General features: G+C 31.3%; 1 protein-coding gene across 4 annotated transcripts; it reads right to left on the bottom strand.

Moving 5' to 3' along the window:
* Positions 1-1193: 1193 nt before the first annotated feature.
* On the bottom strand, positions 1194-7867 carry LOC131168784 (KH domain-containing protein HEN4-like). Of its 4 annotated transcripts, none has more exons than XM_058128508.1 (8): positions 7125-7867; positions 6269-6700; positions 5807-6076; positions 4512-4778; positions 4143-4433; positions 3979-4028; positions 2346-2466; positions 1194-1674 (listed from the first exon to the last, which is right to left on the bottom strand). In XM_058128508.1, the coding sequence occupies exons 1-8, from the start codon at positions 7689-7691 to the stop codon at positions 1558-1560; spliced, it is 2115 nt and encodes a 704-aa protein (XP_057984491.1). In that variant the 5' UTR covers positions 7692-7867; the 3' UTR covers positions 1194-1557. The 4 variants fall into 4 exon arrangements, with proteins under 4 accessions (XP_057984491.1, XP_057984489.1, XP_057984490.1 ...); XM_058128506.1 differs by having other exon boundaries at positions 1194-1681; XM_058128507.1 differs by having other exon boundaries at positions 2346-2469.
* Positions 7868-11244: the final 3377 nt, after the last annotated feature.

The following is an 11244-nucleotide window of genomic DNA, read 5'->3' on the forward strand; positions in this document are numbered from 1 at the left end:
TTGCATCAGTGATGTCTTTTCCTTGGAAATTTTGGTTTCGTTGAAACAAGCAAACTCACCCGCGCGCGTTGATGTAGATTTACAAATTATTTTTATTTTTTTAATATTTTGGGTATGTTTATCTATAAAGTTATTTTAATATCAGAGCAATAATTAGTATAAATAAATTAAATAAAAATATAAATATAAAATAAAAAAATTAAATGATTATAAAAGTAATGCTTGAATATTAAAAACTTAAAATTAATTAAAATTAAAAAGATTTTTAAAAAAGTGAAAGGTGATTTGGGTGTCTGATGAAGTCGATAGAATAAAGCATTGAATAGATTGGCATTTATGTGCAAAAAGAGTAAATAATTTTTAAAAAATAAAAGGGAGAAAATTTATTTATGAATAATCAATGTGAATATTATTTTAATATATTAAAAAAGAATAAATAATTTTTAAAAATTAAAAAAATAAGATAAAAAAAGAAGAAAAATTGTATAGTAAAAGAGTAAACAATTAAATAAAAAAAAATTTTAAAAATTATTATATTTGTGAATATTGAATATGGATATATTTTAATATATTATGAAAAAGAATAAATTATTATAGAAAACAATATAAAAAATAAAGAAATACTATTCAAATAGTAAAGATGGATTTGTTTTAATGAGGTTATCATCTTAATATATTACGTAAAAATAATAAACAATCTTTAAAAGGAATAAATTTTAAGAGAAAAAAGGTCTATTGTTCACAGAAGCAATAAAAAATGATTTCAAAAAGATTAAATAATTAAAAACAAAAAACAATTTTAAATGATTAGTGTAATAGTTTAGTGGTTTCCAGGTATGCTAAATTAATTGATGTGCTGGTCCTTATTGTAACTGAAATTAAATGCATTTCTTTTACTTTTCATTCTCAATTTACTAAAAAGCCCCTAAATGAGCCCATACATTATACCATACACACACACACTAACACAGAATCCCTGAACACTGTTCATGACAACAGTGATTTATGGCTGATGCTTGGCATTCATGGTTTGGTTCATGGTTCAGGCAGCACTCTTGGCTTTGATTGCAACATTTTTACCAGTTGTTTTTTTTTTTAACTTAGCATACCATCTAGGTTGGAAGTTAATGGAAGGACGGCTGACCTGGGAACAGGATGATGTGTTCATTCTAAATTTTTCTTGATTCTAATCATTCAACAAAATCCTCTTCTTATTAAAAAAATAAAAATAAAAGGGAAAGGTAAACGATTGATCTAACAAGATATTAAAAGCATATGATATCATTTCAAGTTTCGCAATTAAATATCAACAAATCCAGTGTAATTGTACTCTGCACTTCCAAATCTCAAGGACCTGTTAGAAAGACCTCTTCTACGGCTTTGATCTTGCTGGGAAATCTCACCCTACATAAAAGTTAGCATTTCCACGTTGACACTGAACCACACACGTAAGATATGTCCATGCTTCGAGTGGAAATATACACAAATGACATCTACGTCCAACAATCTGCTGCAAACTATATGTGGTTAGATTGTAGTATGTAAATTACTGGTCGGCTAAAATGAAGGCTTGAAGCAAGCTCTGTGCTGCCCTGGTTTGATCTGGTGTCCCTGATATAACCACCATTCTCTCACTCTTGCTGGGAGATGGATCACGCACTTCAACTCTTGCACCTGAAATCTGATGAAATGAAATCACTTGTCAATTAGTAACAAAATACATGCATCTGTGTGCGTGTGTGCGTGCGCGCGCCTGCGCACGCTTGTTTTGATCTGTATGTCATCCACAGATTATCTGATTTTGAGTGTTCATGAGAGAGATCAACACTAAAAGTTGTTATAGCCGAATGACAGAACATAATCTCTTATTGATTGAAAAAAATTGATAGAATCATGTGCTTATTGCATAAGGAAGTTGCTACTAGACTGGGGAAAAATAAAGCACTAGTGGAATCCAATACACAAATACCCTTCTACTACAACACACTGGATCTAAATCTTTCACCAATTGATCATGATTGCACAGTACAGCCCTTATTTAATTAAGTTATCAGTCTATCTTGATTTAATATTTTAGTATAATTATACTCAATTGCAGAACCAGTGCATATATTATAATTGGAGATTCATTTTGAACTATTTGTGATCAGCTTTTAGTGCCAAACACTACAAATTAACACAAACCAAAATTTTAAACTTCCAAACTCCTATTTCATGCTATTATATTTTCCTATTGTATTGCCAAAATTAGTTGGCTGGAAATAACTTATTTATCAATTTGATAAAACCAAGCAGTTTCTAATCCTCCTATTCTTCCTTTCTATGGTTGGCAAACAGATAATTACCTGTCTTAATCTAGCCAGATTGTTGCCATCATCACCATAAATAGAACCAAGAATATCTTCAGAGACTATCAGCTCCAAGGTTGTATTTGCCACTATAGCAGATCTTTTTCGACGGCGCAAACTACTGTAAGCACGAAGAGTGGTTACATGCATGCGAAATCCATTCTAAGAAATTTTACATCTATAGACATTAGATGATGAAAAAAGATGGGGTAAGCAACATTTTATTTTCTTTTTCAAGATGTAGCAGGCAATGACAAGCTGCCGGATCTAGGACAATATAGTGATGCCTTACGAACATGTGTTAAGAACCATTACCAAATGCCATTTAGTGCCAATACCAGAACAAGCAATGTTATTAACAAAGCAAAGGTTCTTGGTAAGTGAAGTCCTTGGCTCCCTGATTGAAAGAGCAATGATTTTTTAAAGCCTTTGTCAAGACTCATCCTACTACAATATGATCACTTAGACCATTACAGACAAGACTCATTATCATTGGCTATATAGGTAATTCAATTGGAGCAAAAAAATAAAACTTTACCACAGATCATCACACAAGGATGACATGTGAAGTAACCTGTCTGATCACTGATGCCTATCCACAAACAATAAAAGCAGACAAATTAAGGTCTTTGTTTCTAGAATTCAGCCAAATTTATATATAAAAAGAATTTATTTGTAACTTTCAGCAACTTTTCAATAATAAATAATTTTGTTTTGTTGCATTATATTAGCTGTTAACTTTATATCTTGCAATCTAATAAATTTGTCATTAAATACTAGTTATCTCATCTATGCTGTGCAGAATGGGTACGTAAATGCAAGAAATGCAACCAAAAGAAAATCTGTTATTTAAAACTAACACAAAGAATGCTTATAAATTTTTAAAAAGATACTAGTAATTTCAATTAAAAATTAAGAAAAAGCGACCTGTTATTAGTGCTAAACTATTATAAATATATTGACATGACAACAGTAAATTTACCAAAACAAGAATAAAATTCTAAAGTAAAATGTAAAAAGTAATAAAATATTATGAACAGCCTAAAAACTTTGGCATTAACATATTCAAGCTCACCAGTGCAGATCTTACCAAAATTATTAATGATAATAGTTATTTATCAACAATAACCAAGCTACACTTCCACAAGAGTCATACAAAAATACATACAGTATGTTTATGCCAAATGTTTTTACTTAATTATGAATTTGTTACTATGAATGCAAACAAAACTGTATATTACTAATACAGTGGATAATTTTATTAATCTCTTTTATACCAACCACTTAAATATGTTATTAAATTTGAAATTCATACATTTTGTTCACTTCCATTGCCATTATACGAAAACGGAGATGTATTTAATAAATATATTGAAAATAGTTAACTTAAATTCTATATTTAGTTTCTCCACCCTAATATTATGGCCATTTTCAAAACCTATCCAAGACACTGTAAACAAAGTATCCTTTGATTACATAATAATTGTCAATAAATGTTCAACAATAAATCCAAAAGTAGAGTGTGATCATGAATAGTTCCACCATGTAGCAAAGGATAAGACAGGGAATATAGAAAGAAAGCGATAAAAAGAAAATGAAGGTTGAATAATTTGTGTTGTGCGGTGCTGACCTGTCAAGTTCTACACTCCCTCCAAAAGTTGTTGAGCCTTTTCCTGCAGTCTGCAATCATATACCCACTTTCAAACACTGAGGTCCTTGGACAGAGATCCAACTCCTTAAAGAATGAGAAAGAACAGTATAAAATTCAAAATAAAGGAATAAGAAACCAGTTACCTGTTGCATATGCAATGCAGATGAACGACTGCCAATGTTGGAGAGTCCAGGTTGATTTTTTTCTTTTGTTAAAATAGTTTCTTGAATGAGATCAGAAGCTAGGTCTGATGGTGAATGTGATTCATGACAAGTAGTCTCTCTCACTCCACCAGGACTCCTTGCACCTACCTCTTTAAGCACCTCTTTGGGCAGAAACAAGTGAAGTGACCTTTCAAGTTCTGAACACCCACCAGACAAAGTTGAGCTGTTTCCATTATTTTTAATAGTTGTTGCATGCGTTTTTCCAAATTTCTGCAATCACACAAAACAAGAAGGCCCTCAGTCGGAACTAAACATAAAAACTGCAAAATAAGGAAGAAATCCTGCTACCTGTGGTGACCGCTGTCCCGACGAAGAGGCATTGCCCAAGTTGTTGGAAAGTCCAAGCCGATCCATTCCTCCTTTCAAACTACATTCTCGATCAGAATTAAGAGATAGGATTGGTTGCTGCAATCTAGGAGAAGCAATCTCCATTACTCTTCCATGGGGACTCCTTGTTCTCACTTCATTGAGCAGTTCAGTACGAGAAAGATTATCCCTCAGTTTCCTAGTAACTAGAAACAGAGCATTCTGTACATTTTTATACTCACCAGTGATCTGCAAAAAGTACAACAATTTCAGTATAATTTGATTGGCACATGGTTTCCAAAGTACATTGATAATTGAAATTTAAAGAAAAATAACCCAAATTTTCTGTAGAAACCTAGAGTCTCTACCAATTAGCCAGACAACCAACCTTTACAAATGGGACGTTCTAAAGTCTATGTGATAACATTCAAGCACCTATATCAGATAAAGTTTCTGAATAAAATTAAGAAGAAACCCTATCTATCAGAGAATCATAAAATATTAATTAAAGAATACAATAAAATTAGGTTGGTATATTTTAGGGTTTTTTCTATCATTCCTATTAGGTTTAAACTTTTCCTATCCATATTTCATATTATGTAGGTAGTAAAAACTGATGTCATCAATAGAACTTGAGGGAATTTTTCTGAAGTTACCATAAGGGCAATAACAAATGAGAATCATACCACATTACACCAAACATGCATATTCTAAGTCTCAGCAATTAATGCAGATCAATATACGAAATACTGAATGTAAAGATTACAAAGATGCAATAATATAAACCCAATAAATGTAATTATAAATATTTGTGGCGTCCCATATTGCTTCTATGCATCCAACCACACTAAAAGTGCAAGGGCATTTCAATACGATGTTACAAAAAATTCGATAAAATAATTCAGAAGAGAAGTTATAAGGAATGTTAAAAAAAAGAAAAGAATTAAATGCCTATTTCAAGCATATACAATGATAGTTGATCATAGAAGCATCAGAACTTCTAACATGTCAAATGCAAAGGTAAAATTGAAATAAAGTACATGATAGAGAAGGTATTGTGATGCAAAATTTTGATTATATTTGGATAGCGACAGAGAACTTTTATAAGCTTGTAAACCATAATATTTCCAGCATAAAAAGATCAACCTGAGTGGCAATATCAACTGGTCGTAGTTGTATTTATATAATAGTGCAGCGGAAATTCTTAAAATCCATTTTATACAATTCACCAGCTCAGACAGAAAATGATGAAGCAAACAATACAGTCATAACCACACCTCTATTACTACATCATTTTCTGAAGTACAATCCATGACATGTTTCCCTTCTAAGATCCGTATATCAGCTAATTCTGTCATTTCAGAATCTATCCCACCACCATTCCCAATCAGGCAACAAACAACATCTGATGCCACTAGGAGCCTTGCAGTTACAGTACTACCCTTAATCAAGCCTGATGAATGCCCCTTTTCAATGTCATGCTCAATAGATCTAGCAAAGACAAGAATAACAGCTTTTTGTGCAGGAGAGTACGATGATTCAAGGTTCTGCAAAGATGACAACAACCCAAGATCAATGGAAAAATAATATGCATTGAGATGATGATAACCCAAAACGCAAAGATGCTACCAAGCCATTGTGAGATTCTACCTGTGTTAATGTATAAATGTAAGAATTGGTACTAGTGCTTCTACAACTATAAGCATGTCAATAAGTAGTTCAATAGTAGCATGACTAACCTCAAATGCAGAAATGGTGACTACACGTGCACCAGACATAGTTATTGGAGCTGCAAACATGATAGAAGCACCTGTTTCATTCTGTAGAGTTCTTACTATGGTTCCTTTCTTGCCAATTATGCTCCCAGCTGCACCATTGGAGCAAAGCAGCCTAAATGAAACTTCTTGTCTTGTAGATTTCACATCCTGGTTGGGGTCTTCATCAGCATCTGAGGATAATGAATGGGAATTTGCAGAATTTTCAATCAAAGGTGGTAACAATGAACTAAGATGTGGGAAGAACTCTGCATGCAGATCAGAAGAGGAAATGTGTGAAGCTCTCTCAACAGGTCTGTTCAAAAGCATTGGTTCTTTGTTATACGGCGGACAATCGTGAAGACATTCAGTTACAGCGACCAGTGCTTTCTTTACAGCCAAAATATCACCTGTAATCTGCCATAACATAAAATCTTTTTCACATGGGAAGAAGGAACCAATATTTTTGTTCCACAGACCACATTTACTGAACACAAATTGGATATTTGTCCCTAAGAAACAAAAATTTTGTAGAAATTGAAGCCATGTCCTAGAAAGCTCAGGTTATCTGTTTTTATCATCCACACTTAACAGCAAAATTTATCTCAAGAGTAAAGTAGCTATTGGAATTCACGAAAATATCTTGTTGCAGTTGAAAAGAACCAAGCGGAACAAAGCCTAAAGTCAAAATCATCTCTCAATTTTCTTTCATTTTCTCTTATTTTCACTGCCAACGAACCAAACAAAAGTCTGCCAACACAAAAAAAAAAAAAAAAAGAAACGACAAAAGAAATAGACAAAAAAGCATATAATCAAAGAACACGATCAATAGGGAAAAAACCTGAATCAATTCATCGTCCTTCGCAGCGCATTGTGGGGCCGGCAGGATCCTAATCTGGGCCCCGCTCTCTCTCCTCATTCTCACGACATTCTTCCCTCCTCTCCCTACTACGGCACCAATCTGCGTCGTATCGGCCAGAAGTCCACAATAGCCCTCACTCACGCCCCTCTCACTATCATCAACCCGTCCGCTATGAGCGCCAACCTCCCACATCCTCTCACAAACCCTAATCACCGCCTCCTGCGCTACCGACACGAGCTCCTTTTCATCCTCATCATCACCCTCCATTGACTTTAACGCGATTCTCCTCCCGGGGGATGCCGGCCCGATTACCACGATAACCCGGTGGTCCGAGCCTTGCACTAGCTCTTCGCAGCGGATGGTACAGTCGGTGTCGCGTCGAATTTGAGAGATGATGGAGCCGGAAGGACCGATTAGGCCGCCGATGATGGAAACATGGCAGATGACTCGGAATGCCACCTGGCCGGGTTGCAGCAAGATCGGCTGCGGGGGACGGGGGCGCCGCCTGGGACGGTGGCTGGAGAATTGGTAGTCGCGGTGTTGCATTAATTAAACGGCGTCGTATCCGAAGACTTGTAGTCGCTCCTCCCTGGAAAAGGAGGGTATTCTTGCGTTTGGTTTGTCGGTACAGTTCAGACAAGCTGCAACTCCGTACAGTTGGGTAATGAGCTCTGAAGCGTGGGATTCGAAGTGTGAGTGAGAAAGACCGGGCCTGAGGGAGTGATACGGGCGCCAGTTGAATTGCAATCTTGTAAAGAAAGGTTGGTTACTTGGTTTGGTAGATACTGTATCATTATGGCTTAATGTCAGTTTTACCCTTAATGTTCAATTTAATTATTTTAATTTTTATTTAAATTAATTTAAAATTTTTAATTTAAACTCAATTTTGCTAAAATAAATAAGAAATTGAGTTTCTTCAAAATTTTTAATTTTTAAAATAAAATAAATTTAAATTTTAAATTTTAAATTAATTTAAACAAAAAATAGTTAAATTTAAACATTTTAATTGGTAAAATTGAACATTTAGTCTGTTATAATTAAATATTTACTTTAAGGATTTAATTAAATTTAAAATTTTATAATATAATTAAAATTAATTGATGAAAAGAAATTAATAATTGTAAAAAAAAATTAAAATAATAAAATGGTAGGAAATGGAGAGAAGCAAAGGGGTTTGGTTGGTTGTGAAAGAAATCCTTTCCTTCTTCCAAGAGGCAAAATTTGTTTAAATAAAATATAAGCTTAATAAAAAGGAGAAAAAAGAAATGGCAAGTGGCAACATGTGAATCGTTAATTGCACAGAATGTTGCCATTACTGTTTTGCTGTCGAGGAGCAGGAGCAGGTTATAGGTCTACCCCAAATTTTGAACTCCACGGCCCGGATCATATTTGTATCTTAAGCTCATTTTAAATACTATGTGAACATCCATCTTTCGCTAAAATTAAAAAAAATATATATTTTTTACTTAAAAATAATATTAATAAAAAAATGTAGTCTAAAAATAAAAAAAATTAAAAAATTAAATTTCTTAATTTTTAGAATTAAATTAAGAAATTTATTTTAAAAATTACGAAATTAAATTTTTAATTTTTTATTTAAATTAAAAAATAAAAAATTTTATTTGTAAATTTTATTTTTTAGATTAAATTGAATTTAAATTGAAACTTTTAAACTAATTTTGACAAACAATGCACTAAATTAAACTTTCAAAATAAATACAAGAGCTAAATATGTGAGTGAATAACTTATTGGTTTTATTTTTTTAAATAATTAATTATACTTAAATATTTAAATAATTATTATTGTATTGAGAAATTGTAAACATGTATGAAGAATCAAGTGACATAAAACTTGAAGCAGAGAGCACCATGTATTCTATTTTAATTTTTCTTATACAATTTTATTATTTATATAATATTGTTTTGGGATATATATAATAAAATTATTTAAATTTGTTAAATTTTGTTATAAGGATTTATTTTTTATAAAATTATTATATATAACTATTTAAAGAATAATTTTTATATTGAGAAAATGATTAAATTTTTATTTTTATGGGAAATAGCTAAAATTGGAAGATTAAATTATATATATATATATATTTTTTTTTTGAAGCTATTAAATAGTATAGATATTTTATCATTTTGGAAAACCATATAAAATGCTTTGAGATATCATTAAGCTCTATTTGGAAGTAAGAATTTGATTGAATTCTCATATAATTATATCTAATTTTTATTTTTTTTAACTAAAAATTTTTTAAGCTAAAAAGTATTTAGATCACATTCAGTATAATGTGATATAAATATTTGATTACTTTGTTTAATAACAAAAAAAATTAATGAAATGATATTTATATAATATAATTAATTACACTTTAGATTATGTAATTATCATTGCACATAAAAATGAATATAATCATAATTATTCATCTTGGCTTTTTTACTCATTATTGACATTACCACTAAACCACCGCTACCCCAATCGCCTTTACTGCTACTAACACCACATACTACCACCATCACTTAATCAATGTTGTTATTATTATCACAATTACCACTATCACCACTTAGTCAGTGCTATCACCATCGCTATCTAGCCATTGCCACTACCACCACTCCCACCCTACCCTTACTCTATTACCATCATCACCACCATTATTTGAAATATTGTCATCACCAGCACCATTATTACTACAACTACTTAACTATCGTTGCCACTGCTACCACTACCATCACCGTCATTTAGTTACCACTATCATTACTTGGCAGTGGTAATAGTGAAAATATTAATAAATTCAAATTAAAATAGTATATAATAAAATATTATTACTAATTTGATTACATTCCATATGTCTTTATTGTAATGGTAATTATATTACATTTTTCTTATTTCAAATAAAATAATGTTATGCATAATAAATTGCATAACATTATAATTTTAATTCTATTATATAATTAATTTCATTTTATTATATTACGTTATACTAATGTAACACAATAATTCTTTCATTCTAAAATGAAAATTTACTTTAAAAAAATTCAAATAAATTGAATTCCTAAGAAATTTTAGTTACATTTGAGGTGAATGTATCTTTCTTCAAGAAATAAATGTAAACATATTCTAAAAGAAGAAAGAAAATGCAAACCCAAATATTAATGAGAAAATTAAAATTTCAAGTATTTTCATTAATTATTAAATAATTATTTATAGAATATTTGATTCGGCTTATAAGTTAATCAAATATATTTATAAATAAAAAATTATAAGTATCTTAATATTTGATTTAATTTTTAAATTAAAAAATTACTTAAAATAAGTCATAAATCATAAGTAATGCTCTTTATATTAGGATGACTAAGTTACTTATACGTTAGAACAGTAACTTTCTTTTTTTTTAGCAAAAAGGAGAGAAAAAAATCAGCCTGGCATAAGCCACGCCCACAACACTATCATTAAGCCAATCCAACAACTCAGAAAGAAGAGAATTCAGCCTCTGCAAGCAACAAAGCTTCCTTAGCTAACTAGTCAGCACAAAAGTTGGACTCTCTAAAATTACGTGACGCAGAAACAGGCCAATCCTTCTCTAGAAGTCTACTCACTTGTAAAACTAGAGACCGCATACCACTAGGAGGATTCATTCTTCCCAAAATGAAATTCACCACGCATAACTATCACAATCCAGCATTACTTTCCTAATCCTCGCCTCCCAAGCTAGCCCAAGACCTTTCAAAACGGTCCAAACCTCACTCATTTGTGGGCATAACCATAAAGCCTCACTCATTTGTGGGAATAGTAAATATGAGGAAAGATATTCTTTCGAATATACACTGAATTTTTAAGTTTTTAATAAGTTATAAAAGTTGCTCGCATATTGCAGCGGATTAATAAATTATTACTTTTTTAAATAATAATTAATAATAAAATATTAAAATTATTATTATTCTTTTTTTTTGTAAGAGTGTCGGTCCACTAAATGTTTTCTTTATACTTTTATCACATATAAGAATGATAACGAGTTAGATATTAATGAATATCTAATCTGACAAGTCGGGTTTAAAGAATAATATCTATAACGGTTTTAATTTTTACATATTA

Source organism: Hevea brasiliensis, chromosome 10 (genome assembly GCF_030052815.1).
Source record: "Hevea brasiliensis isolate MT/VB/25A 57/8 chromosome 10, ASM3005281v1, whole genome shotgun sequence".
Lineage (NCBI taxonomy): Eukaryota > Viridiplantae > Streptophyta > Magnoliopsida > Malpighiales > Euphorbiaceae > Hevea > Hevea brasiliensis.